Source organism: Strix uralensis, chromosome 1 (assembly GCF_047716275.1).
Source record: "Strix uralensis isolate ZFMK-TIS-50842 chromosome 1, bStrUra1, whole genome shotgun sequence".
Lineage (NCBI taxonomy): Eukaryota > Metazoa > Chordata > Aves > Strigiformes > Strigidae > Strix > Strix uralensis.
Window position 1 is genome coordinate 10,947,976 of NC_133972.1, and position 20,928 is coordinate 10,968,903.

The window sequence follows — 20,928 nt, forward strand, 5'->3', positions numbered from 1 at the left end:
CCCCCCGCAGCAGCAATTAACATCTGAGAAGTGACATCATTGCTGACACCATCGGTCTGGGAACTCACGCTGGGGCTCTGGCGCCTGCAGCTACCTCCATGCCCCAGGGAAGATGTGTTAGCTCAGACTTGGCACTTGCACCTCTCTTCTCAGCACAGGGGGCTGCTGGTCCAGTCAGGATAACTTCAGGCTCCTGAAGGCCTCTCTTACTCCCAAAGACAACCCAAACCAAACGTTTTCTCAGGGCCAGAAGTCTCAAGCTGCCTTTTCCCTCCTATCCCCACGAGTCTCTAATGCTTCCCAGATCCCATCGGGGAGGAACCACCTGAGCTGAAAGGCTGCAAGGAGGCCAGCAGCTACCTTGACTGCAGGCACTGGAAACTTCCCAAGGAAGCCTCTTGTCATGCCATTTTCTGGGTGGTTTGCTGTCTGAGGCTTTGGAGGAGCACACAGGGCCTTGAGAGCTTCCCCCAAACACTTTCTGCCAATGCTCCTCTTTGTTTTTAAACACTTGTCTCAGGCTGGGGGCGGCTTTGGGACGAGATTTGCCTGCTTCCACGGAAGAATGATCCAGGAAATGTTGGAGGAAGATCAGTACAAGCCCCAAAGTCAGTTCATTCGTTTTCTACCAAAAAAGGAAGAGCGTTCTTTTCGCGGGAAGGATTCACATGGAACCCTCTGTCCCTTGCAGTATTTAAGGAAAACCAGTCTTGAGCAGGTCGTGGCAGGGAGCCCCACTTGCACTTGGATCCCTTTCTGGTTTCTCCTACTTGCAAATTGACCTTCTCTATCCTTCTTTCCTCTAAATGATGCTAAGCAATGGCAAGGTACTTCTAACAAGACAACTTCATTTAAGACTGTATTACGATCAGCTGTCTCTTGCAAGTGGCCCTTCTTGTCTCCCCTCTTTAGAGAACAAAGAAAAGAGAGGACAAAAGGGCTGCCTGCTTGTAGGATGGGGCAGTTACCGTCACTCCACAATTAAAAAACTACTAAAAATGCAACATAGTGAAGTATCAAGCATGGAATACAAGACAGTTTTGCAAGATTTATTTACCTACTGAGTAGTTTAATGTACTTCATGTCTATCATTAACCAAGAAATTACTACCTTTCTAAGCCTGTATGAATGCATGTTTAATAAAAGCAAACAAAAATCATTCCAGTGATCCAGTTTTTGTTGGTCCTTTGTAATCCTCACTAAAGAATCAGGCCCATAACTTCTATTAAGATACAAGCGCCTTTCACATAACAAGTACTTTCTATAGTGGAAAAATGTAATTATTGCTTGGAATAGAAAGAGAAAGAATTCTTTGCTTGGAACTCTCTGGCTAAAACAATAAACAGGCCCCTTTGCTCCTGCTCTTCTTTGCATGCAGCATTTCAAAACTATGTACAGTCACTGGGGAAAAAAGAGAAACAAGGAGAAAAAAGCCAACATCAAACTTCATTTGAGGTCCACTGCTCATACTATTTTCCAGTTGAGGCAGACAGATAAAAGTATATTGGTTTCAAACTAGGATTAACCCATTGGCTCCACTCATGACCATAACCTAATCATTTTTATTTTCTCCTCCATAGGCAGTTCAGATGAGAAATGGGAGAAAGGACGTCATGACTGTACCAGAGCTGGTAAGATATCATGCTATGTCAGGTACCTTCACAGATAGCTGACCTTGCAGGTGTTTCCAAAATATATGTTGCTCCTACTGCTATGCTCCTTGCCCTATAAATACACATGGATAGATTCATGACTGCTGCATTAAAAACAAAACCAAACCACACTCACAAAATAACCCCCAAAAAAAGACAAAAATTAAAGGGGGTAGGTAATAATAAAGCTAAGACATTTTTTTCCTCTTGGATCAAAGAGCCAACACAACTGGAAATGCCAATCATTCAACTTTCAGAAGTTCTGACTATTCCATCAATTCCACCAAAAGTTTATTTTTGATTAAAGAGAAAATAAAACAGACTGCTCTGTTTTAGTTGGAGAAGGATTAGGGACATACAGGATCCCTGAGTTGACTCAATGGCATCATAAATATTTATAGTTTTGGTCTATTCGTATTGTACCATTTTTTGAACAAATTCAGCTGCTTTCTTCCATACACACACACCACCCCATTTATTAGTAAGTCACAAGGCAAAAATAAAAAGGTAACTCTGTACTTGCAGCCAAGCAAAAGAAAATATTTCCTAGATTCAAAATCAGTAACACACACACACTGCAAATGACCCAAACACAGCCACTTTACAGCAGGTCTTTTGTACCCCACAGGTTATTACCATCAGTAGATATTATAGTTGAGGAGCCAAGCACATGCAGGTTACACTTACATTTGCAGGGTCTTTTCAGTAGATTTTTATACACACCATTTACTTTTGTGTGAGTTTCCCAGCTTGATATTGGAAAGGATGGCAACCATCACTTCTAACGGGAATTCTAACCACACAGATCATTTCATATTCTTATTTTTCAGGACCAGTGTCACAGGTTGCACAGGCCAGACACGGTGTGAAGCATCCCTTTCTTTTGTTTGCTTCCTACCACAGACAGCAGGATAGCAGAAAAAATTAATTGCCCCTCTTAAGTCTACTCAGCTGATTTACTAACTACCTTCTGCAGCTACTGTCTTAGGTAGCCTCCTTGGAAAACAGATCTCTTGTTGCCATCACTTGAAAAACTTTTTTTCATTTATTCCAAGAGATGTAGAGCTCTCCCTTCTAAAAGCACACAGCATCACTTCCTGACACGATGTGGGCAACAGTCTTTTGCATCCACAACAGGACAAGTAAACAGGAACAAAATCACTGGGAAGTGAGCTGGCCAGCTGAACTCCCACCATCCACAAGGCAAATGGAAAATGGACTCAGAAGGCTCCTCTCCATTTGGAACACTGGTCTGGACACTCCTCTCCAGTGGGATCACAGTGCTGGCTGCAAGTGCCACAGCATCAGGAACAGTCCCTGAGATCTTAACACAGCCAAACACAAAGCTGGAAACTTGGACTACATCTACTCCAAACTCCATCTTCCCCATATACTTGCACCTTATTTTAGAATTTGTACCTTTACTGGTCTGGTCCAACGATTCTGCCAAGCAGCCAGAGGCCCATGTGTAGATGACCACTGGACAGCGAGCCAACTGAGAGAGGAAATTCAACACAGACTACCCCTTGCAAAAGGGATGCTTAAAAACAGTTGAACACAACATGCATTTGTTCCCTCTCTGCATGCCTTGAACACAAGTTTCATCTTAAAAAAAGAAACCTGCAAAAGGTAACCCCGTGCACAACTGCCAGTCCTACAAATCATTCATTGCCACAATATTTTTCAAGTTAGACTGAAGATTTCATGAGAAATCAAGACTTAGGTGCAGAATGGGAAAAATCCACGATGCACAAGTACCAAAGCATTACAAAATGGTGCCTGCTTAGTAACGCACTATTAGCTTGCCAACCAAGCTAAAACCTTTGCTCATAAAAGTGTGGACACACCTTTTGAAAGCACTACACTGGCTAGTACATACACTAATATACTACTACACCTAAGGCAACTTCTACATACTCGCCATGTCCTTAAGTTCCACACACAAAAACATACTAAAACCCTGAGGAAAATAAAAAACAAGGGAAAATCAGGTTTCTGACTCCACAGTGATATATTTAAAAAGCAACCATGAGAACTATTACACAAAGTATCTGGTACACATTCAGCTAAGTTAAGCAGTAATTTAGATTGTGCTCTTCCCCAAAAAAAGCTTTTCTCTATAAAACTGCAGAAACTTTGTTGGATTAAATGCCTGTCCAGACATAATGGAAGTATCCAGAAGAGAAAACTCAGTCTTGAGAGTAAAAAAAAAAAATGTCCAGAATTATACACTTCCTATACTCTTCATACCACTACGTGTAGATCCAAACTACATATGCTGTTGTAATCTGTCAGCAGTGCATTGCATTTACACCTTTATTTCAAAAATATTGTGCATGAACACGTATTTTTATCTTTATTATTCCCTCATGATATGTGCATAGGAATATTATGATAAGCTTCATAATAGCAGTGCATTCTTGTGTGTATGAGTCCATGCTCTCCAATAACCCAAGGAAAACTCACAGAGAGGGAAGCCGTTGGGAGGAGAAAGGGCTCTGGGATAAGCCTTCCTTCATCTCCCTTCACATGTAGATGTATGTATATATGTGCTCACACACATGTGTCTCACTAGTAAATCATGGTTGCATGGCAACATTAACAGGGGAACTGGTTTTTAATTATTACAGATAACCCATGGGTTATACACATTCTACAATAAACAAAAACATATCTTCAAAACATGCTCCTCTTAAATTAAAAGCAGAAAAAAAAGCAGCAGAAATCAAAAAAATTAACTAACATTTATTTCCTAGTGGTATTTCTGAAAGCATGGATAATATATCCCTACATACACTGTAAGACAACCTTCTGTAAGGCGTCGATGATACTGAATATTGGTGTACTCAACTGCAACACAGCTATTCGCTCTTAGTCTTATAATGAAATACTTAAATTCATAACAAGGCCAGCAAATAAATTCAAATGTCATAAACTACATATAGTTCAATGAAAAAGCAAACGGAAAACCTCACAATTAAAGAAAAATATTAAAACCAAACTGGGTGAGGAAATAAAAATCAATAAAGTCAATCCTTACACCCCCACCCCCCCCTTCTTTGCTGGTAGTAATTTTCAAGTGGAAAGAATAATATTAACGTAATAACAATAATGAGTTTGGCACTGGGTGTTTTCCTGGAATTAATAAACTTTAGCTCAACCTATAATCCCCAACAACCAAAGCCAAATCTGAAACCCCAGGAAATGCTTTTTACGAACACACACAGGTCTGGGGCTTTTGTCTTTCAGAAACTCAAATCCAAGACGCATCAGGACTTCCTCACAGAAAAGCCTGATGACAGGATAACTACAATATAACCTAGGGAACTGCTGAAATGCAGAGGTATAATCCATTACCTACTGCACCAGGATAGCGAAACAGGGTTTTTTTATATATGTATTTTCTTTTTTTAAAACAAAAGCTTAGCAGTTCACTTGTAAGGCTTTACTTTAAGAGGTGCCGCTCTACTTTATAGAGCGGCTTTTTAGTGCGTTCCTCCTTTTTTCCCTTGCTAAGTGGAAATCACTGCGTTACTCTTGCGCAGCTGGTTACAGCCAAAAGTCAGTCGCAGGTTTTCTGGCTTCCTCCCAACGGCAGGCTGCGAAAGCACTGCCGGCGGGAACACGCCTGGCTCGGTGTCCCCTGCAGCCTGCCTGGGCGGGGGGTCCGCTGAGACAGCCCAGAGAGGGGTCCCCCGCTCACCCCCCGAGCCTGCAACGGAGCCAGCTGAAACGCTTCTCGCTCTTCTTTCCTGCCTCGCTCAATGCCTCTGGGTTTTTGACTCTCCCTCTGCGAAATAAAACAGATTTGGGGCCCAAAGGACTCCTCTGCAGTGGCGGGGGTTAACATGCCTGCTCCTGCTAGTAGGAATGTAGACTGATGCCAGCTGAACCCAGGGTTGAGTCTCTGACTGTCAGCTGCTCCAAGCCTGCCTCACCTAGTCCCCTAGAAGAAACCAAGGCTCTCCTGAGAGCTTTTCCACCATGTATTTGGAGGAAGGGAAAGAGCAAAGGATGAGCAAAAAGGAGGGAGAGGTAACAGAAAGGGGAAAAAAAAGGCAGGGACTTTCCTTTCACACCAGAAACCAGGGAGTTCGCAACAGTCAGAAAATCCGAGGGTCCTGGTGTCAAACCCAAAGAAAGGAAAGCTTGTGATTTCTTAAAGAGTGCTGGCCCCTCCTTGGATTTTCAGCTAAGAACTCTTCACATCCTTACTCATCTTTTTGACTGTGAAGCTGGGTTTTTTTTAATTCTTTCTACAGACAAATCTGTTGACTTCAGAGAGGCTACACCTGAAGTATGACTGCAGGATCATGCCTTGTGGTTAATAAGATTAATTAAAGAGGGGTTTGTTTTTATTTATAGATCCTATCAGCATCACAGGAGAAATCTGAACTATTAGGTGAAAGAGCAATTGCCACCACTTCCCACCACACAGCACCGTGACTACAACATCCCACAGGACAAAGCAACATAAACACATATATAGGTATACATGTGTATTATACATACAGTGTAATATATATAATTTGTTTATATATAGTGTAAGCATATATCTGTATTTGTTTACAATTCCATTGGATTTTCCACTTGGGGGTATCATTTATCTTCTGGCACCTTCTTGAGTCACCTGTCTTAAAAGTGACCAAAAGAAACTCCTGCAAGAACAGAATTGACCTTTCATACCAGAAACTTGATCAACTTTATGCTTCAAGTTACAACAAAAACAACCCCCCATTTCTTGCTGTAATGAAAGCTACTGAAAGCCACGCAAATCAATTCTTAAGTCTTTTGCAGAGGATGTCAAAGTTCAGACAATTTTAAGCCTCATCCTAAGTACACAGTAGACAAACCCTGCCCAAAGATTTCTCACCTCAAGCGTTCGTAAGTCTCTCTCCACTGAGTTTAAAAGCAAAATATGATAATGAAGAGAGACGCTGGCACACAGGAAAGTCACTGGTGATCTTTCTGTAGGGACAGCATAGCCCTTAAATAAGGACATCCAAGACCAAGTGTGTTGAGCTCGCTGTATACTGGGCTCTACCCGCTGTGAAGGGTTTTCCCCTTCCTCCTAGCAATGCAGTTTATCAAGATAATGGTCTAGATTGGGGTGGCTGGATCTCAGCAACCAAGGCAGCCAAACCCCTTTTCCAAAGCCCTTTCCCATGGCCAGCACCGATGAACTGATTTGCTGTACGCAGGCTTTGCTATAGCACCGGCTGCCTTCTAGCCTCTACAAAAAGTAGATCTCACATGACTGTATTCATCCACACAGCTGTTCTTCCTTTAGAAAACCATTCCCCTCTCAGACCCAAGGGAAGAGCAGAGCTAGGCAGTCAAACAAAACCTCCCTTAATAATCTGAGCCACAAAAAGCATCCCAGGCTACTCCTCAAAACCACTATGCATATATACGTAAACAGTCAGACAGAGTCATGACGAGCTACTTCCAGGACAAACACTTTCCACATCACGTAACCCAGAGCACAGCCCCACCTGATCAGGATACAACTTCTCAATGTATCTGGTCACATATGTTATTCCAGGACCATCATGTACTTAAAAACAGAGGTGTTTAGTAATAGCTTACTAATTGCAACCTGTTTAAAAACAACCAACCAACTTGCCCCTTCCCAAATCCACACAAAAATTGATACCACCTTTTTGTACCGCAAAATAAATTTTTAGTCTGCCTAACTTCACTCAAAAGAAACAGGCATATCATCAAAAGTCCTGTCTTTTTGAATCTGAAGTTTCTGTTGCTTTCTGTGGAAATGCTTGGGGTGATTCCCCCCTGCATCTCATTGTTTCCCTGCAAGTAGCGTAAGATTGCAAAAACTTGGATTTTTAAAGCTAGTTGGAGTTAGCTGCATTTGGTTTTGCAAGGCCAGAGTCATTTAGGCTTTTGGAATCTTACATGCCATCAACATTCAGTGAGATTTCTAAGTGTTAAGCTGCTCCTGAAAATGTGATTTCACAAACTTACAAAGGCTCCTCCAACACTAAGCAGAACAAGACCTATAGTCCTGCAAAACCATGGCTTCTGAATCATTTATTCCAGTCAGGATTTTGCCAAAAGACTTTAGGGATTTTTCATTCTATTCATTAAGTTAATTTGTTGGGAAAAATAACAAAGATTTCTTTCAGATATACATGATAAATCAGAGTATAGGAGAAAAATTTACAAGACTCTGATCAGCAATAATTACACAGCTAAACCCAGTCTCCAATGCCTATTGCCTGAACGTGGGAGTGATACATGAATCCCAAGTGGAAAGTTTGGATCAGAAGTCCAGCCTTCAATTCCCACCTGCTAAGAGCAGGGGGATATTAGATGGCTCTAACAGCCCCTGGCCTGAAAAAGGTGCTGCTCTTTACTTATCCCTAGGGAAGCATAAAAGTTGAGGTTTTCATTGAGCATTCACAGAAAAAGAAAATTAAAATAAACAATGAAGTCAGATAGCTTGAACTGCACGTATTTCTTCTTCCCAATTAAGAAATTGGACAATTTTGCTCCAGGCATGCAAAACATTTTGGTGCACTCTGAAGCAAAAGTTAAGCATTAGATTTCCAAAAACAGCGAGGCAGCATGTGGTGTGGTTACCTCCATGCTACTGATATACCCAAGCCCTGGCTATAAAAGCTCTCCCGGCAAAAGGGTTCAAATCCCCTCATGCAAGTGATATATGGCTTGGGCAATCTTGCAGATGCACTTGTATCAGTGCAAGGGGTCACAGCTTCCACACTGCTTGGCATCACTCCCCTCTGACCTTCTGGCAGAGTGGTTTACAGGAGCAAGTCCAACTCACTCCATGCAAAATCAGCTGCATTAAATCAAACCACTAATTTAAAAGGTTTCTGCTAACCAGCTGGATGTGAATTGAGACTGATCACATTAGCCTGTCTGCCAGTGGATCCAAAGGGGCAGTAAATGCTGGAAACAGAGACATAATGAATACCCAGGACCTAAATTGTCTTCCAGTGGCACAGCTGGATGCAAAAGAGGGCACGTGTCTTCTGCTTTGGTGCCCTATCAGTATCCTGTCCCTGTCAGCCTTAAGACTCTTAGAAAGTATGAGCAGCATGGGAAACTAGTGTAAGAGAATTTCCAGTTTGGAAAAAATTAAACTCTGCCTGCGTCTGCAGCTCTTCTGGGCAATCCTAGTCAAGAGATGTCAGCAAGCACTCTAGGAGCAAGGAAGAAAGAGTTCATATCCAAATTGCATGAACTCCCTGCTAACCCGGAAAGAGACATATCGCAATACTCATCAGAAGAAAAACCCCAGAGCCCGTGAGCAGCATGACTCTGGTTGTCGGCAATATTCATACTCAACACCGGTTTCAGGTACATGCTCACGACAGAATCATGAGATATTACTACATCTGAAGAAATTGTATCCTCACTATTCACCCTGCCCTGGCCTGGCCCCACTAACTCCACTCAGCTGTTGCTTGCAAAAGCTGCAGGAATGTTACACACAGCTGGCTTTGGATGCTGGGAGCCTGTCTGAAATTTAGGAACAATCCATGGCTGGAAATGACAGTCAGCAATGGGATTTCCTGACCTACTCTCTCCGTAACCAGCCCTGAAATGGGGTTAGCTGATAGATTCCTGACAGCCCTTGCAGAGCAGCGAGAGATTAATGCTATACATATTGGGTTACTGCTGTTGTTTTTACTATTATTATGTTATATATGCTATTTTTATACTATTGTATAAAATCCCATGCCATAGCTGAGCTGATTTAATAAAGGTATGGGTCTGCCCTACACCACATTAACTGCCACTGCCAGTAAGGTGGCAGTGCTTTTTCTGCAACCGTACTGAAAATACCCCTCTGCGCTGAACAGCCCCTAACAAACAGTTAGCAAAGTGCCTATTGCTGACAAGCATTTTCCACAAAACATCACAAGCCAGGAGGCAATTCCAATAGATGTGAAATGGTGTCGAAATTAGTAGCAATGGCTTTTTATTCTTTTTCCAGACTCAGCACACAGCAGCACTCTGCATTCTTGTATAGGAAAGTGGTATCACCTGTGTTAAGTGGGTTTTTCAGACTCTGAAATAGGATGCTTTCCTGAAACTGAATTAGGATTATGGGACAATAAACTTTAAGATTAAATAAATAAATAAATAAATCTACTCTACACAGAGGAAGGGACCAAGATTTCTTTGTCAACATATTAAAAAAAAAAAATCAAAGCGGACAGGTGAAGTGTCTTTCTCCCTCTCTCTTTTTTCTTTTTTAAAGAGAAAATGATTAGATCTTTCTGTATTTCAAAAGCAACATTTTTCTTAGTGTACACATTTTGAAATTCAGTGCAGTACAGTAATGCCATGCATCTGTAAAACAATCCGCTCTCACAGAGTGAGAGCTGGAAACTTTGCACAGGAGTTGTATCAGTGTCCAATCTTCACCAGTCAAAAACATACCCAAGCCTCAGTCCAGCCCTGAAAGGACTTTGTCATTTTAGCTGAATGTTTCTTTTTTAAATATGCAACGTGAGTTGCAATTGGCTTCTAAAAATCTCATCTCAGTTTAACTCCACCAAATTTAGGAGTTGAAAAATAAGGCTCATAACAAAAGTGTTGTCATGCCCAGTAAGAGGTGCAATAACTGTAGGGCAGTAAATGTAAATGTAAAGTAAAAGCACAGGCACACTAAGTTACTGGAGATGAAACCCATGGCTATATCCTAAGTCTTCGGGAACTCCACCAGTTAACAAATTTGGTATTTTACAGTTACTGCTCACTTCCCCAGAAAAGCCCCCCTGTATTTAAAAAAGGTGAAGGGATGTGCTGAGTGAAGAAGGACAGTGACACCTCGGTGAAGACAGCCCCTTCAAAGGGCAGTAGTGGTGAGAGAGTTAAAATGCTACAGAGAGCACGGCAGGAATGAGAAGTCAGCCCCTGCCACATACTCTGCCTCTCAAGAGAAGGACTGACTGTATGTTAGGAGCTACGGAAAGAAAATGCTGGGCGTTGTCCATGGAGACAGGGAGGACTGGCTGCAGCACAACAGGAAAATTAGACAGTGGAATAGGCGGAGTCTCCTAAGTACCAGTCAGTGAATGAATGCTTTTTCACCTCGCAGAGATGCGGCAAAGGCTTGCCACATATCACAGAATCACAGAACACCAAGTGGGAAGGTACCTCAAGGATCATTTGGTCCAATCTTCCTTGAAAAAAGCACGGTCTAGATAAGATGGCCCAGCACCCTGTCCAGACGAATCTTAAAAGTGTCCAGTGTTGGGGAATCCACCACTTCCCTGGGGAGATTATTCCAAAGGCTGATTGTTGTCTAAGTAGTGTATCTATCCACCACATCTCACGAAATCTCAGTCTCCAGGAAGGAAAGAGGAGCTAGCTCCACTCAGAGCCTTCAGGGAATGCTACTGTCATCATCCCTGAGCTAGGCCACCCCATTTCTTTTCAAACGCAAGATGTGGCATTTTGTCTCGATAAATCCATTGGAAAAAAACAGCATTAAACTTCTGCACTGTCAGGTCTCCTTGTAACCACTCCATAGAAAGGAACAAACTGCACTGAATGTGCTAGAAACGTTCCCAGTGGGGATACAGGGAAAACACACAGGGAACTCACAGCATCTTGAAAGGACTCCAGAGGCAGGTTACGAAACCCAACCTCAAGATCATCATTCTGAGTCTCCTTGCAGAAAAAGGATCAGGCAACCACACAGAAGAGACCACTCTCTTCCACTTCAACATTATTCATTAAAAGGCAATTGCTGCTGAAAGTTTCCCACAACAAGAAGCTCTTCTGATTCCAAAATTGCTCCACTAAGGGAAATCTTAGCAGTTGTCATTTTTATTCTGGCTTTACCTTCTGGATATTTGCCTGGGCAATGCTCAACCAGGAACAAAACCTATTTAAAGTGCATGCACAGTACATATTATACATAGATGTCAAGGGATGGGAGTAGGTTATGAAACATGGAGGCTGTAATGGTTTTTTTTAAAAAAAAATCATTGTTCAAAGATCTTAGGGAAAATGTAAGACTGTAATTGAGGCTATGAGGTCATAATCCAGTTTCCCAACTGGACAAATGGTGAGGCCAAAGCAGAAGCTTGCTAAAGCAGAAGCTGACTGAGAGGAAGTAAGACAGCCCAACACAACCCTGTGACTTGGTTTTTCAAAACTGTTACTAAAATAACCGAAACCCTATAAAATCAATCACAAGAACAGTGGAGCAGAAGGAATAATAGCAGACTATACCCTGATCCTGTTTGTAAGACCCGAGGAAGAAGGAAGCCTACATGCTTCCTTGATGTATGCTGTGGTGTTGGGGTTTTAAGAAATGCTAGCTTCTATTAGCAGAAGACCCACTAAGTAGTGAGATAACAGCACAACAATGTTATCTGCTTCCAGAAACTACTTCTTCTAGGCAACATTGAGCACAGATGTTTCAAGTCTGCTATAGACCCGGGCTCAAGGTAAAATACCAAGGAAAACAGTACATCATCTTCAGCTTGTTCCCTCACAGCATTGGCCAAGAAGAACGAAGGCAACTGGTGTTAGTCCATGTGTGTAAAATATCCAGCATGTAAGCACAGAAGAAAAAAAAGCCACCACCACCACCAACCTTTTAAAAGAACATGCATCAAGCTTTGTTTCTTTTCCAGTGCAGAGGATTGGAAAACCTCCCATTGACTTCAGCGGGATCTGGGCCAGACCCTGAAAATCTTCACATAAAACTGCCATTAAGGCTAAGCTGCATATTGGTGTAAGGCATTTCTGTTTTATCCCCTGTTTTTTTCCCCTCTCGATAAACTGCACACTTGCAGCACACACTGTCCGAAAAGAAAGCTTATAAATACAAAGACAACTTTCTGAGGCTTGCAACTGTATTAAACATAATAGTCAAAATTGAACACTAAAAGAATTAACATGTATAAGGAATTACCGTATTTTGTTTTATTATGTAATGAGTTAATTTGAGAGGTTTATAATAACGAAAATCTTGTCATAAACCATGACAAACAATGGCAAAACGTCACTGGTTCAATGGACCGAGTTAATCCCATACTTCACAACAGTTGTACTACTGTTTTTAACACTGCTCTTACGGCTTGCAAAGCAAAGCAAAGCTCCAGCAGACAGAAACAACTGTGAAAGGCAGGAATAAACAGAGAGAATGTTGTTACAACGGTACAGCTCTCATTTTGCACAATCATTTTCACATTACTCACACTCAAGACAGCTTTCACAGCCATCAGTTTGCAAAAAGCTCAGTTACGTGTTTGCATTTCAACAGCTTTATCTCTAAATGAACTCATACTAACCAAAACATCCGAGTATTTCAACCTAAATGTAAAGAGATTAAAACTTAAAATATTCACTTGACTCCGTACGGGTGAAATTAAAAGCACTTTTGAGCTCTTTGATCTAGTGACGTGCCCTGGCCACAACCCAACCTTGCACCAGGGCGTGAGCAAAGAACAGCCTTGTATCTTTGTTTCAATGAGGAAAAAACCTAGGAGCCCAGGTCAGGAGATGAGCAGGACTGCTGAGTGCAGTGTGGCACCACTCAAACTAGAGGCATCCTTCATATTTCAGCACCATTTGGTACCCTACTGGTTTCCAAACCAGTCTCCCTCTACCTTTCTTTTCAGTCTTTTTCGTTAGTGCGCCCCAAGTAACAGTGCTGTGTCTTCTACAGTAACACAAAGAGTGCAATTTACACAGAAAGAAAAGAACTCACTAAAGAGCCTGGAAGAAATTCAAGTCCAGCATAAACAGAAATAACTTCCAAAGGTCTCAACAGTGTGGACCAAACCACCCCCTGTCCCTACATCTTGCAATTACATTGGTTTAAAGTTAAGAGACTTGCTCACAGAGAGATTGGCCTTTCTTACCTTTTGCCACATTTTGATGAAGAACAGCTCCCCAGAAAAATTGAAGAAAACATTGGTGTCGTAGGCATCATCCCCAATGTTAGAGATGGAAATGTTAAGTGAGATGTTCCTCACCGCTCCCAGGGCCAGGTAGGCAGTTCTGTCATCAACACTGTAGGCAGAAACAGTTACACTGGTTTAACTCCGAACAACTTTCATACTCTGGTCCTTCCTTCTTCCTGCTACGGAAGTGTCACAACTCAAATGCTTAAAAGCTCAGCAGTCAGCAGTTCAGGAATGTGCTGTATGACCAATGCATGGTGTGGGTACAGGGAATGAGAAGCTCCCGAATCCTGGTTCTGCCACTGCCTTTTGTGACTGTGAGGAAACCCCATGATCCTCATGTAGAACTACTTCATGTGACTTATTGTTAATACAATTTTAGTGAGAATAAAATAGTTGAAGACTGTAAAGTATCTGGAAAGGGGAAGTGCAACAAGTGCAAAATATTATGCTCACATTCAAATACACAAGCTACTTCAGTTTGTCTCTCAGCAATTCAAACTTTTTCTAACATTCTAGTAATTTCTGAAAAATCTTCTTAGAGTTATGCTACAGATAGAAAAAATGGAAAAGAGGGTCAAATAAAATCCAGGAACTGGTGTAAGTAGAAAAGCATATGGATATTACAATAAATATCCACTGAATGTGACTAATCTTTCTTCAGGTGTTTATGCTGGACCTAACATGATGAAGTCATCTTCTGTAAGTGGAATACCGAGGGAATAGCTTTATTAAAATAACAGCTATATATCATGAATCAACACACTATTGTAATATGGCATCACAGATTATGAACACAGACAGGCATGCACACATAGGGGCAAATATACATATTCATACACACACATTTATTATTTGATATTTAATCATAGTAGTCTGTCCAGAAGATGAGATAACAAGTAGGAATAAAGGCTAAGGATAAATCACAAGAAAATACAGTATCAGCACACAGATCTTCAGGTCTAGGAGCTAAAAGTACAGTAAAAGATAATATGAAATATGCAAGGTGCAAATGTAATCATAAGTAAAAATAGGCAAAATATCAGGTTGGCTACAGTTATCATAACTGGAATCTAAGACCATTCATACATCCTGGAGAAACAGTGTCACAGAGAAAACACGAAGTAGCTGGTCAGAAAAGGACAGAGACCTCCAGCCTCACAGCAGGGAGATATTCTCATTTTCCCTAGGGGACAGCCACACCAAAAGAAAAAAGGAACCACCTCTGAAAAAAAGTACCCTTGCACCACCCACCCTGCCAGATGCTGTCGCACAACACACATGCACACAGTGGCACAGAGAAATCCTTAACTGACCAAGCCACCAATTTCCATGAAGGAATGGCTGTGCCAGGGACGTACACGTTGGCACATGCTGCTCCTCTGCATACCCGCAACTCTCTGAAAACGGCTGGGGTGCAGGATGTGAGCTGTCCCTCCATTGCCACGAGCCCTCCTCTGCCAGCCTTGCTCTTGGCACTGCAGTCAGAGCACCTGCATAAAAGCAGGGTTCCTCAGAACATGGTGCTTATAAACCCTGCAGTGTCTTCTGCCAACCACCGCCATACCAGACCTCCAAAGGCAGAGCTTGCTGGACTTCATCTCCCCATGTTTGCCAAGAAGTTTCTAGACGTGGGTTTCTGAAGGTGTGTACCAAATCAGCCAGGGGCACTGGTGAGTGCAGACTTCAGAGGAAGGTGATCTAGACTCAGGCTTTATAGCTGATGGCTGTGGATCGTGAGCGTAACTTTTCCACGTAACACAGACAATATTTATAGCATATTTGTTTCCTGTACTTACTTCATTTATGATGATCTTCATTTATTAAGCACAAAGTTATGGCTTACAGTTCAATGACAGCTTCTTAGGAGGCAGATATCAGTCTCCAGGAAATGTGCCTGCTTTCTCATGCTTACAATCAACTGCAGACACCAACTAATCCTACTGATAATTGGCCACTTTGCTTTTTAAACATTATAGTTTATTCTCATAGTCAACTATCAGTGCAAATAAACATTTGCAAAAGTGTACGCAGAGCAGGATCGACTGCAAAACTAGTTTGAGAGGTCCCAATCATTTGAGATGTTGCTCCTCATATACCAAATTAATGGCACAACTATAGGAGAGTACTTGGAAGCATTTAACCTTTTGGCCCCGACCTCAACATTTACTGTTGAAAAGCAGACAAATTATGAAGATGCTAAACAATCTGCTGGGATTTTCTAATAATCAAAAGCACATATTTGGAAGCAAAGAAATAGGACAACCATTTATTACTGTGGATTATTTCTCATCAACTTTATAATCTCACTTCTTGCGATCACTCCAAAATTTAATCAGCATCTATCAAAGCCATTAGGAAAATCTGGAAGTATCACTTCAGTAAGCAAAGGAACATTACAAGATATTTATCACGCAGGGTTGATACTAATGCAATGCACACTACAGACTCCTCTCTGAACTGGTAGATTTAACATAAAGACAATCAAGAATGCTTGCCTTACTAGTGAATAATAAAAAATACTCAAAATGAAATCCTATTCGAACCTAAACCAACAAAAAATGTCAAAATCAACACCATTGGGTTGTGTTATTCCTTTCTAAAGCTATCACTCTCTTAAAAGTTCATCATACCAAAATGATATTTATAACAACATTTTCCTCAGCAGAGAAAACAACCACTTTCTAACAGCACACTGTGGCTGCTGCTACACAAAATTCACACACTAAAAAATGTTGAAAAACCTCACTGATTTTAGGCTGGCAGAGGAGTTCAGTTCTTCCTCTGAAAGGCTATATGACATTGTGCTGTAAGTCCCATTTTAAGAGAGCGGCTTTCTGAGTCATTAAATCTGTGTACATCTGGAATGAATCAGGTTCACTTGCAGTGAGAAGAGGATTAGGAATCTCCCCCTTCACAGGGGAGCTCCCAGGCCCCGTTTGGTGCTTGAGAGAGTAACGTCACGGGGCGCGGACAGCCTGTTGTGGTGCTGGAGCAGCTCTGCAGCCAAGCCGGTGCCATCCTCCTCCAGCGCCTGCTGCATATCGAGCAGCCCAGCTGCCAAGTCAAAATATATCCACTAAAGAACTGTTGTCACCCGCCAGAAACAAGAAAACAAACTAAAGGCACCCCTTCATCTCGACAAGGTATGTCAAACAATTTAAGAAACATAATCAAGCAATGGCTTTCAGTTTATGTTTTGTTGGATGAGAACTATAAAGCCGCCAACGTCCTCACCATGACCCTTGTAATCTTGCTCACATCAAGGAAGAGAAGCTAAAAAGACTCAAAAAAGGAAAAAGAAAGAAGAAGAAAAGATATCAAGATATAATCACTTAATTGGACAGAACACCACCATCTCATTACATCAGGTAATACACACAAACAATGAACTGAGTAGAAGTTCTGGGTAGACTGCAGACATGTATTATATATAGGCAACCACATTTGCACACACACACACGTACAGGTACACGAAGGGTGTCAAGCTATCAATGTTTGCACGGGAAAGAAGTTTGACATTCAGTACTAAATACCTGCAGCTTTCATTCACATGCCCCAGACTTGCAGGTAACAAGCAGTTGTGAAAATCAGGCTCCAAATATCTGCCACGGTTTTGAATTCACTGGCTGTGGTACTACACATCAAATGTAAACAGAAATATTTAATGTTTTTCTCTTAAGTGATTAAGAATAGGAAACTAAATTCCAGGATAAAACAAGTATCAATTTTTTTGCATGCTTTACCATTCTTTGTTAATGCTTGCACCACATCATTGCACTATGGTCAGTGAGGGAAGAAAGACCAGCTGGGAAACGCAAACTGAAAAGATCTGCAGTTTTCATTTCCCCACCCCCCCAAGATGCTGGTGTTTTTATTAACGTGGGTCAGGGGAGACATAATCTGCATTCCAAAAGGTACGCAGGGACATATTTCTCTATTTCCTGCGCTAGAGAGAATTTTTTTAAAAATTGAAAAAGCATTTAGCACTTCCTCTCAGCCTGCGCACATCATACATAGGGCAAGGAATGTGACAGGGTTGCACTTACCCTGTTAGTCTGGGTCACCGACTTTCCCTTTTGAATTAGGAGCCTTTCTTTCCTTACAGCAAATCAGCACCTACATGGATAAATCACCACTGCTCGATGGAGAGTGGAAGTTACAGCTGGGGTCAGTTAGACTGCAAGTGGGTAAAAATGCTTCAAACAACTAAAGTCCAATCTGTCCGCCATCCCCATCAGATGAAATTAGAGTCCCACCTTTTGCTTTTAAATCAGTAAAAGGTGTGAGTCAACAACACTGGTCCTGTGACAGATCCAAACAGATTTCTACTTTCCCCAACCAGCATCACAGTTGGTCTTTGCAGTTACTATGACACTTGAATATTAATCTTGTCTCCACAGACTCTTTACATCAATCCTGAAAACCTTTCTCCTGATGGGTTTTTATTACAGGCTCCATGGTTCATTGAACTTTGGGAGGAGTTTTGCAAATACTTAAACCTCAAGGGCCAATGAAAAGCTGAAACCTGCAGCTGATCTTCTGGGAATTCATTTGATGTCTCCGAGCAAAACTGAGAAGTAGCAGCTCCATAAAGAAATCCAACCCAAGTAAAAATTTTAAACAACCCCCCAGGGAACAAAGCTATTGGATTTTACCCTGCTTGGTTACACTGTCTTGCCATCACATGTGTGTTCGAGGTCAATTCTCTCCACAAAGTTCACAGCCAATCTAGACTAAGGACTCAGCCAAACACTCAAGGTATCGTGGCTTATTCTGCATTAGCTGAGCTGCTGCCTTCTCCCTCTCACACGGAATCCTACGCTAGCAGAGGCATTAAGAGACCTCATGCAGTGGATGACTGGAACCTATCTGAGGTGCACTAAGCCAGCTATGATAAACTAGCTCTGAGCCCATCAGATCATTTCATTAGTGATCTTTTCTATTTCTGTTTCTCAAGTGGAAACTTTCCAGTGTGCTCTAAGCAGCAGATAACATGAGGTGATGGGAAAAACATAATAGAGAGTTTGAGTAGTCAACCAAGCCTCTGTGTCAGCAGGGCAAAGCCTGGGAGTAATCTCATACCAATATTGCTCCCTATAAAAACTGATTAACAACGTACCAATGTTTCCCCACAGGAAGGGGCCAGAAGTCCCCTATGAAAAAAGAGCTTACTGCGGTGAGCCCAGGGCCAAGGGGGTGGAACTGCTCATGCTGACACCCTTCTGGAGCAGAGCTGCCACCTCTAGCGCTTTGGTTCCCATATATATTGCAATTCAAGAATATGGTACAGTGTTACCTTTTCCATCTTTCCTACACTTAAATTATAAAAATGAATGCATCTGAGAAGTAAACAATGGGGGTGGGGGGTGGGGGGTAAAACTCTAGGAAATTCTTTTTGCTCTTTATTATGGTATTGAAACAGAGTGATTTCTAGTTACAACTAGTTACCATATATTCAAAGCTTCTCTGGAAATTGTCTTTTCCCCAAATGTAGTTTCTCCACATAAATCCCCCATAACTACATAACAGATATAACTCCCAGCCACTTATGTTTTCAAACTTTTAAGCAAAAAGGACAGAGCAGGGCACAACATCCACATAAAAATACCCCTTATCACCCTACAGAAGTCTGGTGCCTTTTATTACTATCAGTAATTTCAATTATACCCAGATGTTCACAACTTTTATAAACAGAACTGAAGAAGCAACGGGGAAAGAGTCGCCTCAGTTTCCACACAGTGTTTACTCCAGGGAGCAGCTTTTGGTTTGAATGGAGCTACCCTGGTTTATGAAACTGTCACATGAAAGCAAGATGAGGCACAACATCTACCGAAGCTCTAGTCTAATCTCTCACCCTTGCAGACACACATACAAACCAACACCTTTTGTATAACCACAAGCAGCATCCTTGAAATCAATGGTATGTGCCCCGGGACAAAGCTATCCCTGCACGTGCATGTAAAACAGCATCCTAAGGTTGGCACACAAACAAAACCAAGTTACGAGTGGCAGAAAGAAATTCAAAAGATAAATGGTACCAGGCACGTAGCTGAAAGTTGCACTCATCAGCCTGACATGAAAGAAAAAAACCCTCTACGTTTTCCCTTTTTGTTAAAATACTTGGACGAGCTCTGTTAAAATAGGTGACTGTTGACAATAGATCTGGCCCTGAAATTTGAGAACGAAACAGTAGCACCTTCTAGGAATTAGCTCATTAACAAAGTCACCATGCAAACCACGCATTTACCATAGAAATTATGCCTTCAGAAATAGATCTCCTACTATTAGATAGCTTCAATTGCTTGTCCTATTCCTGGGATGCTGGGGTGCAATATGTAATTTTAAAAGCATACTCAGCTGAGCGTCGATGAGGGAGAAAAAGACTAGTGCCCTACACAGCAATCACTTTCAGAGGTCAATAAAAGGCAGTTAATCAAAGATGAAACGTTAGAAACAGTACAGGTTTGTTACTTCAGGAAATCTGTTTTGCAGTAGCAGGTGTTACACATCAAGAGAAAGTTATGTCTACATGTCAAACATGATAAGCAACATATACCCGTATCAGCACATCTCCTTTATAGCTCATGCAAAACCAGCAAGACGATTTACCTGGTGACCTGTGAAGAACCTCAGCTTTACCAGATTTTGTAACTGCATCACGGAAGAGTATGTGTGTATCTATGTATACATACATTGACATGCATGTATACATCAGCCAAGATGTATTCTGCAAGTACAAAACAACGGTGCATCTGCTTCTCATTGTGGTCTGCACAGCATCAAGAACTTCTACCTCTGGAGGCAGCTAATGTATGACAGTGCTGCCTGAGGTTAAGCTTTTGTTAGCTTTATATTTCAGTTGCTAGAGGAAGATACAATATAGTGACCTGAACTATCTTAGGTCCATAAAATACTGATGATGAGATGTTCACAACGAGGGCCAGGTTATACATTACTCCAGCAATTAATTAAAGTTATATGAAAGAACATCTCTTCAGGGTCTAGTTTAAAAAACAAACAGCAAAATCCTACTCCAGTAGATACAGTCAAGTGATTCTTACAAAACAAAACCAGTACTTATGAAGTGACAAGACTGGCTTGTATAGTAGCCCTGATCATCAGTGGCCTGTTCTTAGAAAATAGAGATGGGGAATCTGTATTCTTGTATGAGATGTGGACGACTGGGGTTTGTTACCACTCATCACTTGATGGCTCTATTACCATCCATATGGGTTCAATCACCGTATGTTCAAAAGGAGCAGGACTGCCCACTGCTATCAAACTGGACTTATTTATTTTAGGAGAGATTTATGAAGCTCTGAGCACAACTAACCAGATGGAAACCAAGAAACCAT

General features: G+C 41.6%; 1 protein-coding gene across 2 annotated transcripts in view; it reads right to left on the reverse strand.

The window, feature by feature from the left end:
* ITGA9 (integrin subunit alpha 9) overlaps positions 1-20,928 on the reverse strand; it is a 228,945-nt gene that overhangs the window by 70,824 nt on the left and 137,193 nt on the right. For both annotated transcript variants that reach the window (XM_074881876.1, XM_074881788.1), the window contains exon 18: positions 13,529-13,679. In XM_074881876.1, the coding sequence (XP_074737977.1) occupies positions 13,529-13,679 (151 nt within the window). The remainder of the gene's footprint in view (positions 1-13,528; positions 13,680-20,928) is intronic.